We start from the raw sequence: 23,574 nt of genomic DNA, 5'->3' as shown, positions 1-23,574 counted from the left end.
CTTGCAGTCGTGAATGCACTCCTTAATAGAATGCACATTTCAGTGCTGTCTGCCTTTTACTGAAATATACTTTGTGTGCTTTCATTATTTTTTTCCATTACTTACCTTTCTGTGAAAAAAGTATTTGCCCTCTTTTAGATTTTCTGAATTTTTGCAAACACTAAAAGTTCCTGTGGGTCCTAGTGAAATATAAAAGGAATTTAGGTAAATAATATTTGGTATGTACATTTCATTTCATAAAGTTACCCAACATACAATACGCTATTAATAAAAAAAATAAATGGTACCAATTCCTTTTTTAATGTATGGAATTGTTAAAGGGAGAACAAAGGACAGTTATTCTAGAATTTAACTTAATAACCAGGCTCTGCAACATTATTATTATTATTATTATTATTATTATTATTATTATTATTATTATTATTATTTAGATTTGTATGCTGCCCATCTCCGTAGACTCGGGGCGGCTCACAGCAACAATAAAACAATGTACAACAAATCTAATAATTTAAAAAAACACTAAAAACCCCTTATTAAAAGCAAACATACCATGCATAAACTATATAGGCCCGGGGGAGATGTCTCAATTCCCCCATGCCTGACGGCAGAGGTGGGTTTTAAGGAGTTTACGAAAGGCAAGGAGGGTGGGGGCAGTTCTAATCTTCGGGGGGGAGCTGGTTCCAGAGGGTCGGGGCGGCCACAGAGAAGGCTCTCCCCCTGTGTCCCGCCAAACGACATTGTTTAGTCGACGGGACCCGGAGAAGGCCAACTCTGTGGGACCTAACCGGTCGCTGGGATTCGTGCAGCAGAAGGCGGTCCCGGAGATATTCTGGTCCAATGCCATGAAGGGCTTTATAGGTCATAACCCACACTTTGAATTGTGACCGGAAACTGATTGGCAACCAATGCAGACTGCGGAGTGTTGGTGTAACATGGGCATACCTAGGGAAGCCCATGATTGCTCTCACAGCTGCATTCTGCACGATCTGAAGTTTCCGAACACTTTTCAAAGGTAGCCCAATGTAGAGAGCATTACAGTAGTCGAACCTCGAGGTGATGAGGGCATGAGTGACTGAGCAGTGAGTCCTGGTCCAGATAGGGCCGCAACTGGTGCACCAGGCAAACCTGGGCAAACGCCCCCCTCACCACAGCTGAAAGATGGTTTCTCTAATGTGAGCTGTGGATCGAGGAGGATACCCAAGTTGCAGACCCTCTGAGGGAGTCGATAATCCCCCCCCCAAGGTTATGGACGGACAGATGGAATTGTCCCTGGGAGGCAGAACCCAGAGCCACTTCGTCTTATCATGGTTGATACATGCCAATCTGACAAGTATTGCTTTCATTAGACACATTCTGTTCACCTAGGTTTTAAAAGTATGCAATGCTTCACTCAAATGTCATTTTTATAAAGATGCCTGTCAATATAGGAAAAATGCAAAACTTTTCTAAAGCTCTCACTGCATTAATATATAGTCAGGCAGATGATTCTCCAGACTTCTGGAAAAATATTCAATGAATGGCATGAGTCAAAAATAGACTTTTTCATGGACATTATTGTATCTGGAAGGAATTAAACGGTCCATTTCACAAGAAAAACATTCTATCTCTTAAGCACAATGTCACGGTTTGGGTGTGACCCAGACTTGCCATCTTCTGATATGTATATCTGTCAGAATTTTGCAGGAGACTATCAAGTCATTTGGCCATCAGCTATAGCAAGACATGCAGCCAGATAGTAATCCCAAACATACAAGCAAATTTACAAATAAAATGAATTCAAGGCAACTTCACTGTATTTTAAATGGCAAAAGTTGTATGAACAATGAATATTGCCAGGGGATGTAGATTATCGTTACTGGAAGTACAAGACATGCCTAGTGAAAAACCTAGTTATATCTGCTACAGGTGCTCAACTTACAACCACAATTGTAACCAGAAAATCTGTCATTAAGCTACAGAGTCAGGAATTGTGTGTCTGCACCCGATTTTATGACCTTTATGGCCCTATTCATTAAGTAAATTACTATCATTATAGCTTTCCCCGCTGAGTGCTTCTCTGACACTGGCTAGAAGGATTGCAAACAGATCGCATGACCACAGGATGCTGCAAGTGTAAGGGCAAGCCAGTTTGCCAATGTTCAAACCATGAACACGTGACCATTGGGGTTGATGTACCAGTTGTAACTCAAGGATCGGTTGTAACTTTAGTGCTGTCTTAACATTGAATCACTGCTAAATGATTCCTATGGGAGTCCTACGGGATTGGGCGGGATAGAAGTCGAATGAATGAATGAGTATATAAATAAATAAATGACAAGTTAAGGACTACCTGCATTGTATTGCTAGAGTTCAATAACCAGCCCCATAACTGGAAAAGAGCTAAGGGTGTCAGACCATTATGCTATTTCATCTCAGATCACCCTTCATTCAAGGCTTGGCTAATTGAACATTGCAGCAAATTGGATGTGAAATTTAAGTTAGAGAAAGCAAATCAACTTTCAAATATGTTTCACCAAAACAATTTACTGACTACAAACTCTACGAATAGAATATTAATGACTAATTGGAGAATTATTTTAATCTGGAAAAATATTAATAAGCTCCAGCTCTATATGTAAATTTTAGCTGGAAGTCCAGATCAGTACCAGCCCTTCCTCTGAATAAAAAATATTGCAATAACCAACAAAAGTGATGTGGAATTTAAGGATCTCGTCAACAAATACTACCAGTACCTGATTAGCAGATATGACAGGGATCAGATAAATTGGTTGTAATTGTCTTCTCTGAAGTGGTTAGTTTTAGCTATGTTTTCCAGAGTAGTGTATATACCTATCAATTAGCAAATGCAGACTTATTCCTCTGGGATATTTCCTCAATTCCACAAAGCTGGCCACATAACTGAACTCTAATTATTGCATGTTTTGGGTCACCTTACTGGTATAAGCAGAACACTTAAAGAGATTTACTGCTTCTCCATCCCACTCAAAATGTTCAATGTACCACGATCATTATTAAAATGTATTAACAAACTCTTAATACTTAACTGAACTCAATTATTGCATGCTTCAGGTCACCTTGCTGGTATAAGCAGAACACTTTTAAGAAATTTACAAAGTTCTGCTTCCCTCTCCAGCCCACCTCAAAATGTTTAATGTACCATGGTCGCGATTAAAAAGTACACTCTCAAAAAAATAAAGGGGACACTTAAACAGAATATAACTTCAAGTACATCAAACTTCTGTGAAATCAAACTGTCCATTTAGGAAGCAACACTGATTGACAATCAATTTCACATGCTGTTGTGCAAATGGAATAGTTGTGCAAATGAAATATTCAAAGAGCATATTTCATTCATTCAGATCTAGGATGTGTCCCCTTTATTTTTTTGAGCAGTACGTATATTATAAAATGGGTGCAAGGCATCTTAAGGACAAAACGTGGCAGATAACGTTATTTTAAAACCGAAAACTTCTCCATCCTGCTTTCAGTCATAGGAAGCACGCATTCCTTCCGATGGCAAGTGTTGAACGGGAACGCTGCCGCTCTTCAATTCAAGCTAAGCGCGTTATCCCATGTTCGCGTCCCCCGTTCCCTTGACAACAGAGTCCCAGCAATGGCCGTTTGCGCCCTTCGCGTTGGACGCCGTCACCCGGCCGGCAAAAGCGTCCTTTGATCAACGCGTGGCGCATGCGCAACCACAGAGGGCCAAGCCGGAAGCCGGAAGCTGCGGAGGGGGAATTGCAGTTTTGGGGCTTTCAGAGTTTTAAAGATCCTTTTCAGCCACTGAGGGTTTTTAAATCTCTTTTCCGACCTTCCCTGGTTCCCGCGTCGCCATGGATGCGCGAGCGCGAGCCAAGCGCTACGAAAAGCTGGACTTTCTGGGGGAGGGCCAGGTAAGGAATAGCAGCCCCATCTGCCTTTTTATTGTGCTATCTGTAATTCTGTTTTGCGACTCTTAATAAAAAAAAGTTATTTTTTATATGGAGGGAAATAGCCCGGAGATATTCCATTATTTCTCGAGGTCATTCTAATCTACCTCTTGCCTTTTTTTTCCTAGAAGGGAATTTAAGGAAGATCTTTCTTGTCTCTGTTTCTAACAACCTTGCGAGGTAGACTATGCTAAAAAGTCAAAGTATGGCTGTCTGAATTAGGAGTGGGTTACATTTGGCGGGAAAGGCTTAATTCAGTAAATGGTGTGCCTCGTGCCAAAATGACTGCTGGCTCACTGCTTTTCTGAAATGCTTTATTTTTAATATAAAGGCAAATGAATGCACAAAAAAATGGTTTGTCTTTGTCATCCAGTCCCTCCCAGGACGTTTATGTAAATTCTTTTTTAAGCCACAGATCCTGCAGAAGAAGCAACTTCTTTCCCCTCATCAGACACTTTTTTTTCCCTCAGCATTTTTTAAAATTCTTGGCCACTTTTTTCCTCACGGAAAGCAAACTCTGGCATTTCTGCTTCTTGAGAGTTTATGTAATTTCTAATTTGGAATCAGTTTATATTAATCTCTGATTTTAGCTGCCCCAATCTTTGGAGAAGGGCGGCATACAAATCTAATAAATAATAAATAATCTTTAATTATGAGAAAATATCCTTAGATAAATATTGGTGTAACATAGTAAGCTGTAACTATCTGTTTTGGGCAGAACCACCTGTTCCCTAATACAGAAAATCAAGTAGTTTGAGTAAACCTCACTCATTAAGCATGTAATACAAATGCAGCCTCTAAATTTGCTTTCTTCAGATTGGTGTTTCAGACAGCATTGTGAAGATGTAGGGTAGCAATTAGAAAGTAAACAGCAAAATAACCTGTTAAAATAGAGGCAGAGAACCAGATTTGGTCTGAAAATCAGTGATTCTGTTGTGGTTGGCATCTCAGCCTATACTCAAATATTTTACTTCTTCCAAACAAATGAACACAAAACAGTATTGTTATGCAGTATACTTATCTTGGTTTAGATTGATTGCTGATAATCTCATTAAGAAAGTTCTTTAAAACTGAGTTTAATAATTAATGGTTATAGAAACAACAATTACAAAATAATGCCAAAAACAGCTCTGCAAAGGGATAGTGATAAAAAGACAGTAACTGTTTTGGGAAGCTGATGCTACAGACTGATATTAAATTTGAAAAAATATTGTTGATATCCCAAATCTTTCACCCTCCCAAAAAATTAAATTTCATAGCAGAGCCGTGTGATGATGAACCTATGGCATGTGTGCCAGAGGTGATACCAGAGCCTTCTCTGCTGGCACATGCGCTGTTGCTCCAGGTCAGATCTCCATGGTGTTTCTTTGTGAGCTTCTGTTTCCCTGCAAATGACGAAACAAAAGCTCACGAAAGAAAAAGATTTTTCCATGCTGCCAGTGTTGGGATGCCCTGCCTCCCGCCAGCCAGGTGGTTTTCGGGCCTCTGCTGTGCTTGCACACAAATCCGCGCATGCGCATGTGTGCATCCTAGCTTGGGCATGCACATGTTTCGGCTCTCTACATGGGGCTACCTTTGAAAAGTGTTCGGAAATTTCAGATCGTGCAGAACACAGCCGCGAGAGCCATCGTGGGGCTTCCAAGATTTGCCCACGTTTCTTCAACACTCCGTGGCTTGCATTAGCTGCCAATCGGTTTCCGGTCACAATTCAAAGTGTTGGTCATGACCTTTAAAGCCCTACATGGCATTGGACCAGAGTACCTCCGGAACCGCCTGCTACCGCATGAATCCCAGCGACCAATAAGGTACCACAGAGTTGGCCTTCTCCGGGTCCTGTCGACTAAACAATGTCGTTTGGTGGGACCCAGGGGAAGAGCCTTCTCTGTGGCGGCCCCAGCCCTCTGGAACCAACTCCTCCCGGAGATTAGAACTGCCCCCACCCTCCTTGTCTTTCGTAAACTCCTCAAGACTCACTTATAGCGTCAGGCATGGGGGAGTTGAGACACCTTTCCCCCAGGCTTTTTTATACTTTGTTTTATGTTTGGTATGAATGTGCTGTTTGGTTTTTTAAATAATGATAGGGTTTTATATGTTTTTTAATGTTAGATTTGTTCCACTACTATATCGTTTTTATTACTGTTGTGAGCCGCCCCGAATCTTCGGACAGGGGCGGCATACAAATCTAATTAATAATAATAATAATAATAATAATAATAATAATAATTAATAATAATAATAATAAGTGTCTAAACATTTCATCATCACTGTCATAGCCTTTTGAATGTTTGCTAATTGGACAAATAACAATGCATTGCTTCTATGTAGGACTGTGATGGTGAACCAAAGTGGCACGCGAGGCTATGTCACCTGGCGTGCGTGGCATCGCCCATTCCTCTTCTGGGTTTCCAGTGCATGCATACGCACCGGCCAGCTAGTCTTCTGGAAATGGGTACACATGCATGCACAATAATCAACTGGCCTTCATACATGTGGCAGTGCCAGAAATCGGAAGATCAGACGGCCAGCTGATTATCACACATGCATGCATGCCAGTAACCCAAAGACTTGCTGTCCAGTGCGTATGCATGCCCCATGACATCCACCCACTTGCCAGCCAGGAGCGCTGCTGCCAGCCGCTCCTTTCCGCCTGCCTGCCCGCCTTGTCAGTGCCACTGCGAGAAAAGGCTCCAAAACTACGCTGCCTGGGATCCTCATGGGCAGGGGGAGGCCAGGCATGGATGGTTGGACGCTGTCCAGAGCACAATGCTAGCAAGAGGATGAAGAGCCCTATAAAGCCCTTCATGGCATCGGACCAGAATATCTCCGGGACCGCCTTCTGCCGCATGAATCCCAGCGACCGATTAGGTCCCACACAGTTGGCCTTCTCCGGGTCCCGTCGACTAAACAATGTCGTCTGGCGGGTCCCAAGGAAAGAGTCTTCTCTGTGGTGGCCCCGACTCTCTGGAACCAGCTCCCCCCGGAGATTAGAACTGCCCCCACCCTCCTTGCCTTCCGTAAACTCCTTAAAACCCACCTCTGCCGTCAGGCATGGGGGAAATGAGGCATCCCCCCCCCCCCGGGCCTATACAATTTGTGTATGGTATGTCTGTGTGTATGTCTGGTTTAATAATGGGGTTTTTAAATGTTTTTTAAAAATTTATTAGATTTGTTATGAATTGTTTTATTGTATGTTGCGAGCCGCCCCGAGTCTACGGAGAGGGGCGGCATACAAATCAAATAAATAAATAAGAGCCACTGCTGTCTCTTAGGGCTTGCTTCTGCAACCTGCAAATGTCCCCTCTGCCCCGCCAGCTGATCCTGCCACTGTCAGAGAAGTGCGGATGCCAGCCATCCTGGGGCTTTCCTGTCTCCCCGCCCAAGCAGGCTTCTACTGCATCCCCTCCCCAAAAGCCCCTGGTGGTGAGGGAAGGAATAGCCCCAGCCCACTGGAAATGATAATTTGAGAACAGCTATCACCAAGCACGAGGGGATGGGTTGGGGAGTGGGATGGGTCTTCTCCTTCTCTCCCAACCAGACGCAGTAGAAGCTCGCTCAGGCAGGGAGACAGGGAAGCCCCAAGATGGCTGGCAGTTCTGCTCCTTTTCCTCTGATGGGCTCCAACGTGCCTCTCGCGCCTCACAGCCAGAAGGAGAAGCCACTGCCAGGGAGGCAAACTCCTCCCAGGAAGACTGGAGAAGAGCGCCTTAAGCAGTAAGAGGCATGCCCGCTGAGAAACAGTCATGGTCCCTCATGGTGGAAGTGGGTTGTACCAACCCTTGCCATTGCAAATGGCCATGCTGGATGATGCCCGGGCTGCAAGACTGGCAGGAGGAGGAAGAGCAATGGCAGCAGACTGTTCGTCCGCGCTAACAAAGTTCAGTGCAGGAGGCTTTCCAGGCCCAAAACAGACCAGGGATGTGTGGATGGCACATGAGCGGGGATACGTGCATGCGCAGAGAGCAGGGCGTACGCACATGTGTAGGTGGGGCACATATTGCATTGTAGGTGCTGGCACGCACACTTGCTATCACGCACACACACACACACACTTTTGGCATGCAACCAGAAAAAGATTTGTCATTACTGATATAGGAAACCCTTCTGACTAGAGATTTACAGTCATTTGGATTTGATTTGATTGATTTGATTTATTAGATTTGTATGCCGCCCCTCTCCGCAGACTCGGAGCGGCTCATAGCAGTGATAAAACAATACACAGTAACAAATCTAATATTAAAAGTCTAAAATAACGAATCTAATATTAAAATCTAAAAGCCCCATTATTTAAAAAGCATGCACACAAACATACTATACATAAAACTACATAGGCAAGGGGGATGAATGCTTTGTTATGTTAAACTCTCCCATGTATGTACTTCACAGTGATTTATGTTTAAAATAGCTTTGCCTTGAAGTTTATGCTATAATTATAGGTAGTCCTTGACTTACAACCATTTGTTTAGCAACTATTTAAAATGACAACAGCACTGGAAAAAGTGACTTGCAACTGATCCTTGCATTTACGACTCTCACAGCATTCCTACAGTGATCAAAATTTGAGCACTTGGCAACCTGCATGTATTTACAACAATTTATTTATTTATTCATTCATTCATTCATTCAATCATTCATTCAATTTTTATGCCACCCTTCTCCTTAGATTCAGGGCGGCTTACATGTTAGCAATAGCACAACATAACAGAGCCAGCCTATTGCCCCCACAATCCAGGTCCTCATTTTACCCACCTCGGAAGGATGGAAGGCTGAGTCAACCTTGAGCCGGTGATGAGATTTGAACCGCTGACCTTCAGATCTACAGTCAGCTTCAGTGGCCTGCAGTACAGCACTTTACCTGCTGCGCCACCCCGGCAGCATCCTGGAGTTACATGATTTACCATTTGCAAACTTCCTAGGAGGCGTCCTATCATCCCAATCAATGGGGAAGCCAGATTCACTTAATGACCATCTCATTCACTTAGCTGCAGTGAATTGTCTAACACAGTGATTTTCAACCTTTTTTGAGCCGCGTCACATTTTTTACATTTACAAAATCCTGCGGCACACCACCAACCAAAATGACACAAAATGACACCCTAAGACACTCTCCTCTCTTTTTCCATCCCTGTCTCCTCCCCACCCTTGTGTGTGTGTGTGTGTGTGTGTGTATACACACTCTTGAACCATTTCCAAAAACAGGTGATGGCTGGGTTTTTTCCTCTCTTATTCTTTGGGTGCTTTTTATCATATGCTTTAAATCAAGAGTCACTTCTCTCTCTCTTTTGTTTCTCTCTCTTTCCTCTCATTCTCTGTCTCAATCATTTTCTCATTTCTCTTTTTTCCTCCCCTTTTTGCTCATTTCTCTCTCTCCCTCCCTCCCTTCCTCTCCTTCTCTCTCTCTCTTGCTTTCTCTCTCTCTCCTCTTGCCTTCTTTCTCTCACACTCTTGCTTTCTCTCTCTTTCTCTCTTTTCTTTCTCTCTCGCTTTCTTTCTCTCTCTCACTCTTTCTCTCTCTCTTTCTCACTCTCACTCTCTCAGCAAAAAGTTGCGAGACCAGAACCTGAGCTTCCTTCTTCGCGGCACACCTGACCATGTCTCGCGGCACACTAGTGTGCCACGGCACACTGGTTGAAAAACACTGGTCTAACAACTATGACCAAAAATATAAAATGAGCATGATTCACTTAATATCTTAGTACAGTAATAGAAATTCTGATCCCAATTGTAGCCATAGGTCAAAGATTTATGCACAGTGGCTTCTCTGCTGCTGCCAGAAAAAGTGGTGCCAGTGCAAACTAACATGTCAAGCTTTCTGGAGAAGACCTTATTTTCATGTTCTAGGATGGATGCGCTGCCTGTACCACTGCATTTTATTGATTATTTTACATAATCTTACTACATATTTCCTAGCCATGGAGTGAAGAACCAGTTGTTCTTCAGGAGCCATAGTGATGCAGTGGTTAGAATGTAGTATTGCAGGCTAATTCTGCCCGCTGCCGGGAGTTCAATCCTGACCAGCTCAAGATTGATTCAGGCTTCCATCCTAGCGAGGTCAGGAAAATGGCCCAGATTGTTGGGGGCAATTGCTGATGTCGTAAATCTCTCAGACAGTGGTATAAAACAGCAGTCCCCAACTCCCTGGGCCATAGCACATTACCAAATCATGGTCTATTTGTAATCAAACTGTGTAAGTAGTGGGCTAGCACTTGTGTGTATGCATGCACAGATCAACCTTTTGCAAGTTAAGTTGTACATGTGCAAATATGTGCACTAGCCTGCCACTTGGACGGTCCAGCTCCCCTCTCCCCCCTTGGCCCCCAAACTATAAATGTTGAGGACCACTGCTGTAAAGCTCTGTGGAATGGTATATAAGTCATTGCTATTGATATTGCTATTTTTCTTCTGGTTTTACTGAACTACAGTTTATACTTACTATACAGATTACCTGTACTGCTGTTAGCCATTCTGAAGATTTGAAATTGTATTTTCAGGATCAGAAAGAACAGTGTCCCCTCTTTATTATTCCAAGTAAATAAAACTGGATATGATATTGCTTTATCTTTGGAAAAATTAATTGTTTAATATTCAGGGTATTTTCTCTCTCTTTAGTTTGCAACTGTTTATAAAGCAAGAGACAAGAACACAAATCAAATTGTTGCTATTAAAAAAGTAAGTCTTATTTTGGCTCCATTTTATGCCTTTTCAGATCATCTTTTGTTCTAATCATAATTTAAAAAACAGCGATGATTTTAGACCTGAACTATCATTTATCTATATTCTGAAGTTATTTTTCAACACATATCCTGACTTTTAAATGTAGTTCATGTAGTGGCATCATAAACAATATCAATTTGGGTCTCATGGTTATCAGTTGATAATGAGTCATGTGTAAATTGGAGCAACTGATGATCATGATGCCTCAATGGATGGAGGATGGATAAATCTATACATTGTGAGCCGCCCCGAGTCTTCGGAGAGGGGCGGCATACAAATCCAAATAATAAATAAATAAAATAAATAAATTATGGCTTTCTTAACCATAGCTTGGTATGGTATTTTAGCTAAGCAAGTTTTTTTTTCATTCTTGGTGTTTGTAATATTACAGCATATGTGGATAAAGTAGAATGAAACTTTAGATCAGTAGTTTTTAAATTGTTCCCGAATAACTGTAGCATTTCTTGAGAGCTTACCTTAAAAATTGGGAGAAATTGTTGATAACAGCAGGCAGTCTTCCCTGAAATTATTTTACTACTAGTACTGTAACGATTGTTTCTTCATTGCTTATTTGACCCCTATGACAATCATTCAGTGTTGTACCACATGATTCTTAACATGTGTATCTTTTTTTCGTATGTACGCTAAGAGCATGTGCACCAAGACAAATTCCTTGTGTGTCCAATCACACTTGGCCAATAAAATTCTATTCTATTCTAATGTTCAGATAAATAAAACATTTATTGTGTTCTAGGCAGGGGTGGGCTATTGCCTGGACTGGGGGGGGGCAGTGGGGTAGCGAAAATGGAGCTCCACCCCAGAGCACCCAATTTGCACTGAAAGATGTTGAAAGAAAATGCAGGGCGTTCTGCACAAGCCATGCCCACAGTGTGGTAGTAAAAATTTTGGTAACCCTTCACTGATTCAAGGGAGGCAGTATTTAGATACAGGAAGTGTGACCAATATCCTATATGTACATAAAAGGGACATATTTTTTGAAAACTCTTATTGAACTCTTACAGTTTCTGACCTGCGTATGCTAAAAAGTATTATTCTGTGTTCTAGATAAAACTTGGACACAGATCAGAAGCTAAAGATGGTAAGTATCTGAAAGACCTAATAAGTAAAAATGTCTTTGCTAGCTAGCATCTGAAAGATGAAATAAGGGACAGTGGTTAGGAGGAAATCCCAGTTCACGTTTATTTATGTACTTGAATTATCCCTGTCACAATTAGGAAGACATTCTACAGTTCACAATATATATCAAAACAATATCATACAGCACCCTCAATAAAGCAAAGCAAAGAAAACAGTAAACCAATCCCAGCATAAATTTAAAATTGTTGGTGTCAACTCATATCACAAAAGTTTAAAAGAGCCTCTTTTTTTAATTCCTTTTGGAAAGCCAACAATATAGGGCTGATCTAATTTCTAATCTAAGGAGAGGCAATTCCAAAATGCAGCAAAACACTGACAGAAAAAAAGCATTTGCAGCCCCCGCTACATGAAAGTGGAGAATCATGATCAGTTTCTCCTGAGACATATGTATTGAGAAAAAAACCCAGGTGATGACCAGAAACATTGAGAATGTATAAGGCAACTGAAGCAGACTGTCCAAAAAGTCCCTTTGCTTTGCAGGGTTTTTAGTAGCTGCCATAATCATCTGGACAAGGAAGGGATCTGATCCCAACAAAGGGCAGATTTAATTTCCTTCCGTATCTAGATTATAATATCTACTTGGCCAATCTCATAGTTACCATAAAGCCTATGAAGTGAACTCCCAAACTCTTTTTTAATACTCTAAGACTTCAATGGATATTGAAGTCACACAACACCCAAAACTGAGCAGATTTTAACACCAACTTTGAGACCACATAAAAACCTAGAAGTGAGAAATCACTGATTGCGTGACTTTGTTGCCTTTGGCCATCCAGGTCTCAGTAATACACGTTGCATTCACGTACTCACCTACAATGAATTTGTAAAGAATAAGATCTTATTTACTAACAGGGGACCTCAGATGACATGATCAACAACATTATTTAAGTTGTTCACCTGAGACCGCCTTCTGCTGCACGAATCCCAGCGACCGATTAGGTCCCACAGAATGGGCCTTCTCCGGGTCCCGTCAACTAAACAATGTCGGTTGGCGGGCCCCAGGGGAAGAGCCTTCTCTGTGGCGGCCCCGACTCTCTGGAACCAACTCCCCCCAGAGATTAGAACTGCCCCCACCCTCCTTGCCTTTCGTAAACTCCTCAAAACCCACCTTTGCCGTCAGGCATGGGGGAACTGAGATATCTCCCCAGAGCCTATACAATTTATGTATGGTATGTTTGTACATATGTCTGCTTAATAATGGGGATTTTTAAAATATTTTAAATGGTAAATTATTGTATTTGCTGTGAACTGTTTTATTCTGTTGTGAGCCGCCCCGAGTCTATGGAGAGGGGTGGCATACAAATCTAATAAATAAATAAATAAATTCAGAATCAGGTGGAATGAACAATATGGCCTTTGAAATTAATCTTAAAGATTTACTGCATATTGGGAGTAGCTGATGTCTGAACCAGACTATGTCAGGCTGTTTACATGCTGTTGACTTTGCAATTATTAGAGAGCCAGTGCAGTAATATTGTGGATACAGATAATAAAGATACATGTAATTTTTTTGTACTCTGATTACTGATGCTTAGGAAATTTAAAATTCTAAAGTGTATCAGTATAGATATGGGCACCTAATTTTCTACCCCATAGAAAATAAGCTCTTATCTTTCTAATCTCTCTTTGTCTCCATCACAACCTACTGTAGAAACAATGAATTTTGGAGGAAGTGTGGCATCACATGGAAAAATGTATAGGGATCTAGCCTTTTCTGGAAACAGTTTTTCCCTCATGACTCAGGGTCATAGTTCCCTCTAAGCTGAGCAGTGAGCAATCACTCACTTAAAAATCATCATCAACTCAGAGTTTTCCAAACCTGCCCAGAAGCCGAGAGGGCAAGAGTGAGAGGGAAGGAGAGAGAGAGGAAGAGAGGAAGAGAGAGAAACAGATAGAAAAAAGAGAGGAAGGAAAAGAGAAAGAAAAAGAATGGGAGTAAGGAAGAGAGAAAGAAAATCAAAATCTAGTTTGAAACTAGCTCAACTATTTAAGTGGCATTTTGATATTGATAGAGTTGCCCTATTATGAGCTCACTGTTATAGACACACAGTACAGTATTTTATTTTGAAATTCTCTGAGGCAAAACAGGGTGGGTTTTTTGTTTGTTTGTTTGTTTGTTTGTTTATTATTTCTGTGCCGCCCAGTCCCGAAGGGACTGCTGCTCAGACACTATACTTTTCCGCCCCCCCAAAAAAAAAAATTAGAGGGAACACTGCTCAGGGTGCAAAGAATGTGAAATGTAATTCTACTCTTTTTTCTGTAATATATTTGAGTGAATCTTGGGTATACCGTATTTTTTTGCTTCATAGGACACACTTCCCCCCCCCCCCAAAAAAAAATGAGTGGAAATATCTGTGTGTCTTATGGAGAGAATATTGTATTACAGACTGTGAAGTGTATTACCTTAGGGGTCCCCATCGGTGGACCGATGCCAGTCCTTTGGTGAATAGTAGACAGGCTGCAGCAGCGGGTTCCTTTTACAAAGCTGAACCCCGCCACTTCTGTATTTGTAATTGCCCGCCTCTTCTGTCTCTTTTCGGCAGTGCAGGAATCAATAGGCAGAGTTAGCACACGAGAGGACACCTATCTGTGGTCCTCTCAGGCTCTGCCTAATTTTTTCCCCTTGTTTTCCTCCTCTAAACCTAGGTGCATCTTATGGTCAGGTGTGTCTTACAGTGCAAAAAATATGGTAAATGGGAATATTCAAAAATGGTGTGCTTGTGTAAATTTTATGAGGAAAGTTCATGCCATGCTTAATCTGTTCATCCTGAAACTGCTTTAAGATACTGTTAAACTAGTTCCTGTAATTCACCACTTAATACAGAGAGGAAATTATAGGAATCTCTCTGAAACTTGCTTCCTTTTTAATTGGAAATTCTAGTGATTAAATTAGAAACATAAAGCAATTACTGTACAACTCTTATTTGGGGAAGTTTTCTTCTGAGATATAGAAGAAAGGTCCACAACAGGAGTCTGGTCCTTCTAAGAGGGCTGATCACATCAAATAGATTTTCATATGGACATTACACTATTACACATGTGTACATAAATAATCAAAACAGAAGTATCAGCATTGAGCCTTCCTTATTAATGCAGTATTTTAAATATACAAGGTACCTCAAAGTCTTTTAATTTTATGTTCTTTCAAATAAGGTATAAATAGAACGGCGCTTCGAGAAATAAAACTGCTGCAAGAGCTTAGCCATCCAAATATTATTGGAGTAAGTATGAAGTATTACGTAATATTTGTTATGCTATTAGCTTGCTGTCAATATAATTGGTAGAAATTATTATTTCTATGAGAATTTCCAGAAAAATCAATCTTCTAAAGTTTATAGGTAAAAATTACTTGGAAAAGCCATTTGTGTATTAGGCTTAATTCATTACATTCTTATATAAGATATTTACCTGTGGCACTTTTCTGTTCACCCATGTACTCTAAGTATGTTAGGATGATATGAAAGAGGCAAATGGCATGGTTCAGTTACTGGTAAATCTTGAATACCGGTATGTTAAAGTGGGAAGAAACCATATATATTGCAATAAAAGAATTGTAATCTTCTAATAGAAATGAACCCCTTGGTTTCAGATATTAAGGACCTAGATTATTGGGGGTCAATATGCTAAAATTATAAACTACTCAGAGAATGTTATAAAGCACTATGGGGCGGTATATAAATCTAAGTGCTATTGCTAAATACTGTTAATTATGAACCCATGAGCTGAATTTTTGGTTTGGTTACTTGCTGAAAAAGCTGAAAATGTCTTTATTATGCTTATAGTTTTCTAGTTTTCTATTCAAGGAAACTCAAGACACTGAAAAACATCTTTCAGTTTTCAAAGAACTTTGCAATCTTAAATCTCTACATATACCACATATTACAGTGTTAATAAATGTATGGGCAAAAACTAGTAGCACTATGCAGCAGTAATTATCAAAATTATAAAGAAAATAGCTTGGAGTAGTCAAAGAAGAAAAATTATTATTTAGGGAACACTGCTTGTTGCATAAAGATTACTGTAATCTCTCTCTCTTGCCTCTCTCTCTGCTCCAGAATCTAAAAATGAAAGACAGTGCTGAGTACAATCCAGAACTTAGTTTATAGCTTCACAATGAAACCTGACTGCAGGAATGTGGTTTTAATCTTTTGGCTTGGTTATTTTGCTCAGATAAGCAAAATACCTAAGGACCTTTTGCAATTGCAAATGTGCTGAGCTATTTCATCTTTAGATCAACAGAAATCACTCCTATGACCCAGGGTTTTACCGGTATTGCCTACCATTATCTCGCTACTATGGTTCTGTTACACAATTTATTAAAATTTGCAAGTTAAGCAGGTTAAAGAAAAGAAGTTCATCTTTGCTGCTGTACTATATAAACTAGGCTGCTTACATTGGTTTATTCCTGCTAACTTTTTGGCTTGAGATAGAATGAGTGGAGCTTTTCATCATATTGTTTCTGCTCTGTGTGACTTAGAAAATTATAACATATTCAAAATGTCAAAGATAAGAGCAAACATCTGTAAAGATAGAGCAGAAGGATTAACTTTGTTTTATTTATTGAAGTACAGTATAATGCCAGCACATAATTTAACATTCCTTTCGATATCTGAATTGAGCTAGCATACCAAGAAGTCAAAAATGCTGTTTCTGGTTTATGTATTATTTATTTTAATTTATCCTGCCTTTCAGAATACAGTGATCCCCCGTTTATTGCGTCCCCAACCATTGCGAACAGGGTACTTCGCTATTTTTCAACCCGGAAGTCAAAATACCATCTACGCATGCGTGCCCGTTTTTTCTATGGGCACGCATGCGTAGATGGCAACCGGCTTCCCTGGGTCTTCCCCCTCTTGCTGGCGTCAGCGAGGAGTTTCCCCACCGCCCACGCAAACTCCTCGCTGCCGCCCGCCCTTCGCCCGCCCACGCGGTTCATTCTCGCCGCTTTCGAGCTGAGTCCTGAAGCGAATTCGCTCCAGGACTCAGCTCGAAAGCGCGGAGAGCCAGCGTGGACAAGCCGTTCGCTAGCGCTGGCTATCGGCGCTTTTGAGCTGAGTCCGGAAGAGAATTCGCTCCCGGACTCAGCTCGAAAGCGCCGATAGCCAGCGCGGAGGAGCCGTTCGCTAGCGCTGGCTATCGGTGCTTTTGAGCTGAGTCCGGAAGAGAATTCGCTCCCGGACTCAGCTCGAAAGCGCCGAGAGCCAGCGCGGAGGAGCCGTTCGCTAGCGCTGGCTATCGGCGCTTTTGAGCTGAGTCCGGAAGAGAATTCGCTCCCGGACTCAGCTCGAAAGCGCCGATAGCCAGCGCGGAGGAGCCGTTCGCTAGCGCTGGCTATCGGCGCTTTTGAGCTGAGTCCGGAAGAGAATTCGCTCCCGGACTCAGCTCGAAAGCGCCGAGAGCCAGCGCGGAGGAGCCGTTCGCTAGCGCTGGCTATCGGCGCTTTTGAGCTGAGTCCGGAAGAGAATTCGCTCCCGGACTCAGCTCGAAAGCGCCGAGAGCCAGCGCGGAGGAGCCGTTCGCTAGCGCTGGCTATCGGCGCTTTTGAGCTGAGTCCGGAAGAGAATTCGCTCCCGGACTCAGCTCGAAAGCGCCGATAGCCAGCGCGGAGGAGCCGAAGATTGGGGGCGGCGCGGCTATTTTAAAATGTCACCGCCGGCATGGGGGGCTTGCCAGCACCCCCCGGACCCCCAACCCGGGTTTGGGGGGCTGCTAGGAAGCCCCCCATGCCGGCGGCAAACAGCCGCGCCGCCCCCAATCTTCGGTTCCTCGCTAGCGCTGTGGGAGTAAAAACACCATCTGCACATGCGCAGATGGTGTTTTTACTTCCGCAGCGCTACTTCGCGAAAACCCGCTCGTTGCGGGGGGTCCTGGAACGGAACCCTCGCAACGAGCGGGGGATCACTGTATAGCGATACCTTGTCTTACAAACTTAATTGGTTCCGGGATGAGGTTCTTAAGGTGAAAAGTTTGTAAGACGAAACAATGTTTTCCATAGGAATCAATGGGAAAGTGATTAATGCATGCAAGCCCAAAATTTACCCCTTTTGCCAGCCGAAGCGCCCGTTTTTGCGCTGCTGGGATTCCCATGAGGCTCCCATCCATGGGAAACCCCACCTCCAGACTTCTGTGTTTTTGCAATGCTGCAGGGGAATCCCAGCATTGCAAAAACGAGCGCTTCGCTTGCAATAGAAGTCCGGAGGTGGGGTTTCCCAGCGAAGGGAACATCAGTGAAATCGCAGCATCACAAAAACACTGAAGTCCTCGAAACCCCACCTCCAGACCTCTGTGTTTCTGTGATGCTGCGATTTCACTGAGACTCCCCTCGCTGGGAAACCCCACCTCCGGACTTCCATCGCCAGTGAAGCGCCCGTTTTTGCGCTGCTGGGATTCCCCTGCTGGGATTCCTCTGCAGCATCACAAAAACACAGAAATCTGGAGATGAGGTTTCCCATGGAGGGGAGCCTCAGGGGAATTCCAGCAGCACAAAAATGGCAACGGAAGTCCGGAGGCGGGGCATCCCAGCGGCGGCGGTGGGTTTGTAAGGTGAAAATAGTTTGTAAGAAGAGGCAAAAAAATCTTAAACCCCGGGTTTGTATCTCGAAAAGTTTGTATGACGAGGCGTTTGTAAGACGAGGTATCACTGTATATACATAGTAACAAGGTAAGATATAGAAAACATTAACAAGCATTAATAAAATAAAATATAGTATATATTTCTAAAGCAATGAGATAATTCTCTTTAAGACTCAAACACACTTTAAGATTAGTATTCTACTGTTAATATTCCCTACATATGGCAGAGCCATCACAATACTTGATGTCTTTCAGAAGTTGTCAGCTGGTGAGGAAAATGTATGGGTGTTTCCTCATTTTAAAAAATTCCTAGCTTAGCACTCCTGGACACAGCTGGTTGCTGGATCCAGTATCATTTTGGGACACTGTAGAAAGGTAAGAGTAGTTAGAGCAATCTTGGCATGCATCCCAACTAGCTAACACTGCTTGTGAATTGACCAAGCAGGAAGAAGACACCCCAGGTGATTTTCCTCAGAATTTATTTAAACCTGGACCCATTTCCGTTTAAGAAACAAGAGGAAACATTTAAATGTGTTTTTTTCTTCCAGCTTCTTGATGCATTTGGACACAAATCAAACATCAGTCTAGTGTTTGATTTTATGGAAACTGATCTAGAGGTAAGACTGCTTAAACCAATCATTTCCTACTGGTTCCTGTAGAGGCAAGTTTCATTCTTTATACATAGTCAATAATCATAATCACTGTGAGTAATCAAAGCTCATGGGGAGTAGTCACAAAGTCACAGGGGGGGAAAGGAAAAAGTATAGAAAAGTAGAATGTCACTTGATTTATTAAATAAACCTAATGATTGTTTTATGTTTGAAAATATCTCTCATAAGACTTCTCAGGTATCATTTATTCCTTCTTTCAACTTTAATTGGTCTTGAACCCTTTTGAGATATCTTATTATTTTAAAGTCTAAGAATGTGTAACTGAAATACATTCTGTCCCTAATTCATTTTTCTTCGATTAGAGGAATAGAGGTCATATAAGAAACATGTACTGTACATGCCATTATTCTGAAGGCAAGTAAAATAATTGAGTCATACTGCAAAACCACCTATTTGATATAGTCCAAAAAGTAATACGTTCATTAAATAGAAGACTGAAAATGATAGTGCTTTTATCAGAGTAAATTGCTTAAGGAGTTATTCATTTAAATTAGATCTAAAATATTCTAATGGGATGTATTTCAGATAACCATTCTTCTGAAGTAATGTAGAGTTTTCTGCCTAAGCAGGAGGCTGGACTAGAAGACCTCTAAGGTCCCTTCCAACGTTGTTGTTGTTGTTGTTGTTGTTATTATTATTATTATTATTATTATTATTAACTTTTTGTTAAATACAAACTGAGTCAGCTTGATCATGCTTGGCAGAGAGCCATAGATATCAGTGATACTAAGTTAAGACAAACTGATGTCCTATGAGTTAATCATTCTGAACTTTGTGACTCAGTTCATACCATTTACTTAAATCAAAACGGGGCAAGTCACGTTATGGTTTAATTTAAAGTATGACTCTAACCATTGGAGTCTGTAAACTCCAGGTTATAGCTTAGTATTTATTTCTTTATTTATTGGATTTCTATGCCGCCCCTCTCCGGAGACTCGGGGCAGCTAACAGCAATAATAAGACAGCGTACAATAATAATCCAATAATAAAAATGATTAAAACCCATTAATATTAAAACCAAACATACATACAGACATACCATACATAAAATGTAAATGCCTAGGGGAAAGAGTATCTCAATTCCCCCATGCCTGGCGGCAGAGATGGGTTTTAAGTAGCTTATGAAAGGCAAGGAGGGTGGGGGCAATTCTAATTTCTGAGGGGAGTCGGTTCCAGAGGGCCGGGGCCGCCACAGAGAAGGCTCTTCCCCTGGGTCCCGCCAAGCGTCATTGTTTAGTTGACGGGACCCGGAGAAGACCCACTCTGTGGGACCTAATTGGTCGCTGGGATTCGTGCAGCAGAAGACGGTCTCTGAGATAGTCTGGTCTGGTGCCATGAAGGGCTTTATAGGTGATAACCAACACTTTGAATTGTGACCGGAAATTGATCGGCAACCAATGCAGACTGCGAAGTGTTGCTGTAACATGGGCATATTTGGGAAAGCCCATGATTGCTCACGCAGCTGCATTCTGCACGGTCTGAAGTTTCTGAACACTTTTCAAAGGTAGCCCGATGTAGAGAGCGTTACAGTAGTCGAGCCTTGAGGTGATGAGGGCATGAGTGACTGTGAGCAATGACTCCCGGTATCTTGTGGGAGCACCATAGAGATTTCACAAAAACATACAATATTTAATTCTTTGAAGAATTAATCTTCTTTAAGCCTGAGGTGGAAAGTATTCATCATTCCAGAAACCTTCAGGTTTGTTGTTCCTCACTACTATTCCCATGAAGCTTTGTACTATCTGAATTGGTCTGTTCTGTATTTGAACGCAGACATGTGTAAACTGAGTTATTAAGTAGTTGCAATTTATAAAAAATATATTGATTTACAGGTTATAATAAAGGACACTAGTCTTGTTTTGACACCTTCCCACATCAAAGCATATATGCTGATGACACTTCAGGGATTAGAATATTTACACGTACACTGGATTCTTCATAGGGTAAGTAAGCATAGAGACAAAATGAATGTACTTCCATTCAACAGTGAACAGGAATCGAGGGACTAAAATGATGGAGCTCTTTATAAATTCCTTGTCTTGGCCTTAATTAAATCTAAAGTGCTAATATCTAAATAAAATTGTATTTATTTGTCCAAATAGTTTGCATTCATACTGCTATTTTTGTCCTAATAGACAATGGTGATCTTTCTGAAAATATGATACCTCTCACATAGCCAATACTTTCAAATAATATATCATTTGGATTTATGGTATGTTTTCATAACTTTCTCAGAATGCCTTCAGTGGTGGAAAAACATATTATGTCGCCAACATAAAGAGACATAACAGATAACAAACTGATCATTAGTGTAAAAATATCTGTCTTCAATTTTTATTCATTTCTAATACATTATGGACTTGACATTTCAGAGAGAAATAAGCACAAAAGTTTAGGTATTATTTTTCTGTTTGGTTGTTCAATCACATATGTGCATAATCTGCTGCCTGCAAACCTATTTCTCAGTACATGTTTTGGTATCTTAATTTATTCCCTTTATAAATGTAAAAGTTACTCCTTTTCTAAACAGAAAGTATTTTCATTTGAATATTACATACTCCTATCATTGTGCTCACTCTCTTTTCAAGGATCTTAAGCCAAATAATTTGTTGCTGGATGAAAATGGAGTTTTAAAACTAGCTGATTTTGGTTTGGCAAAATCTTTTGGAAGCCCAAACAGAGTTTATACACATCAAGTAGTCACAAGGTAAGGAAGGAAACTTCAACGTATACTAACTAATAAGCTATTCTTACAATCACTTTGTTTGCTTGTATAGTCATAGCTAGTGAAGGGGTGCTCGTCTTCAGTGCTACCAGTGTGCTCTCCGAGGTCGTTGTGGGCGTGTCCAGTGGTGAGATTTAGCTTCTGAGCATGTGCAGCAAGCGAAGTCTCATGTGTGGACATGCATGCAAGAGAGATTTTGGCAATTTGTGCCAATATTTTTGCTTTAATGCATGCGCAGAAACAAAAAACCAGTCAAAATCACCAAAATCTCACTTGCGCGAGCATCGTCACATAAGATTTTGTTTGCTGCACATGCGCAGAAGCCAACTCTCTCGCAGTAGCATATGTGCGTCAGGGATGGTGCACCGAACCGTGTAAGCAGCAGCCCATCACTGGTCATACCTTAGAGAAGGATGGACTGTATCATAGTTACTGGGGGTGGGGGGATTCTCTTGTTTTGGAGATAAAGAAAAGAGCCTATCTAAGTAAAGCATTTCAGAAAAACAGACAGTGAAGATGTTTCCGGTACTTATTTAGTGTAATACTAAAGTAAAAACACAAAATTCCACATCAGCAGCATACAAATACAATAAATTACATAGCAGTACATTAAAAACAGAACTTAATTTATAATGGTAGTATAATATCTACGGAGTCTACGTAGAGGGGCGGCATACAAATCTAATAAATAATAATAATAATATGAAATATATACTGCTCAAAAAATAAAGAGAACACTTAAACAACAGAATATAACTCCAAGTTAATCAAACTTCTGTGAAATTAAACTATCCACTTAGGAAGCAACACTGATTGGCAATCTATTTCATTTTGTTGTTAGAATATTCAGCTTTGTACAGAACAAAGTACAGTATTCAATGAGAATATTTCATTCATTTGGATCTTTAAATGAATGAAATATTGGATCTTCAAATGTGTTATTTGAATATTCCCTTTATTTTTTTGAGCAGTATATTTTCAGATCCTGGGATAGATGAATATTTTAATCATTATTTCCTCTCCTTCTCATTGCCAGTATATATAATGATACTGATTTGGGAGGTTTAGATTCCTGCCCTATTAGTTTTAAACAGATTAATATCTTTTTATAAAATTAAAAAATGTTTAAAAGTCCATTTCATAGGTTTGCTGTTATTGTTCAATTCACCTTTATTTCACCTTTACATGGATGTAATTACTTTTTCACATGACTACTTTGTAAGAAATGGACAATAGTACATTGGCTTGCAAGATAGTCTCTGCAATAAAGATCCTGGCTTACAGAAAATAATGTGAGCATGCTAGGAATGAACCATGTATATGATTGTGCTTTGGCGTACTGGGTAAAATGCACCAAAAATGACTTTTCCCTACACTTAGAAATTACACTATGTGGCAATGGTATAACTGTGGCTGATAACTAGATTACACCATCTCTGTCTTACAAATAATGCTGCAGAAAAGTCTCCAAGGACCAAAGCGATGGTATGAGCCCATCTAATTATGCCCATGGCATATGGAAGATTGTGTTTGAAATGTAAGGAGAATAAGTAATACAAAGCATGCATTAATAACTGAAAGAAAGAATGTGTCAATGCAAGTAAGAGAAAGATGATGGATTTAATAAAGGTTGGCTAAACTTAGAGAATGCAGTTAATTACATGTAGGAAAATAGTATGGATTTAATTATGAACAGAAGACTAAAATATATCTCTAAAAGTATGAATTGGAGTAACCTAATGTGTTGTGTGTATGAAAGTAGAAAACCATAGATTGTTGTTGTTACATTATTACGGTGACATATTCC

General features: G+C 40.9%; 1 protein-coding gene across 1 annotated transcript in view; it reads left to right on the top strand.

Moving 5' to 3' along the window:
• The first annotated feature begins 3,671 nt into the window (after nt 1–3,671).
• CDK7 (cyclin dependent kinase 7) overlaps nt 3,672–23,574 on the top strand; it is a 34,465-nt gene continuing 14,562 nt past the window's right edge. The window contains exons 1-7 of the mRNA XM_070743249.1: nt 3,672–3,893; nt 10,536–10,595; nt 11,706–11,739; nt 14,952–15,019; nt 18,920–18,988; nt 20,875–20,985; nt 21,631–21,749. Coding sequence (XP_070599350.1) covers nt 3,834–3,893; nt 10,536–10,595; nt 11,706–11,739; nt 14,952–15,019; nt 18,920–18,988; nt 20,875–20,985; nt 21,631–21,749 — 521 coding nt within the window. The 5' untranslated portion in view covers nt 3,672–3,833. The remainder of the gene's footprint in view (nt 3,894–10,535; nt 10,596–11,705; nt 11,740–14,951; nt 15,020–18,919; nt 18,989–20,874; nt 20,986–21,630; nt 21,750–23,574) is intronic.

Source organism: Erythrolamprus reginae, chromosome 2 (genome assembly GCF_031021105.1).
Source record: "Erythrolamprus reginae isolate rEryReg1 chromosome 2, rEryReg1.hap1, whole genome shotgun sequence".
In the NCBI taxonomy this organism is placed as follows: Eukaryota; Metazoa; Chordata; class Lepidosauria; order Squamata; family Dipsadidae; genus Erythrolamprus; species Erythrolamprus reginae.
Note: the sequence above shows the minus strand (reverse complement) of the source record. Positions and strands in the feature narration are given on the sequence as shown.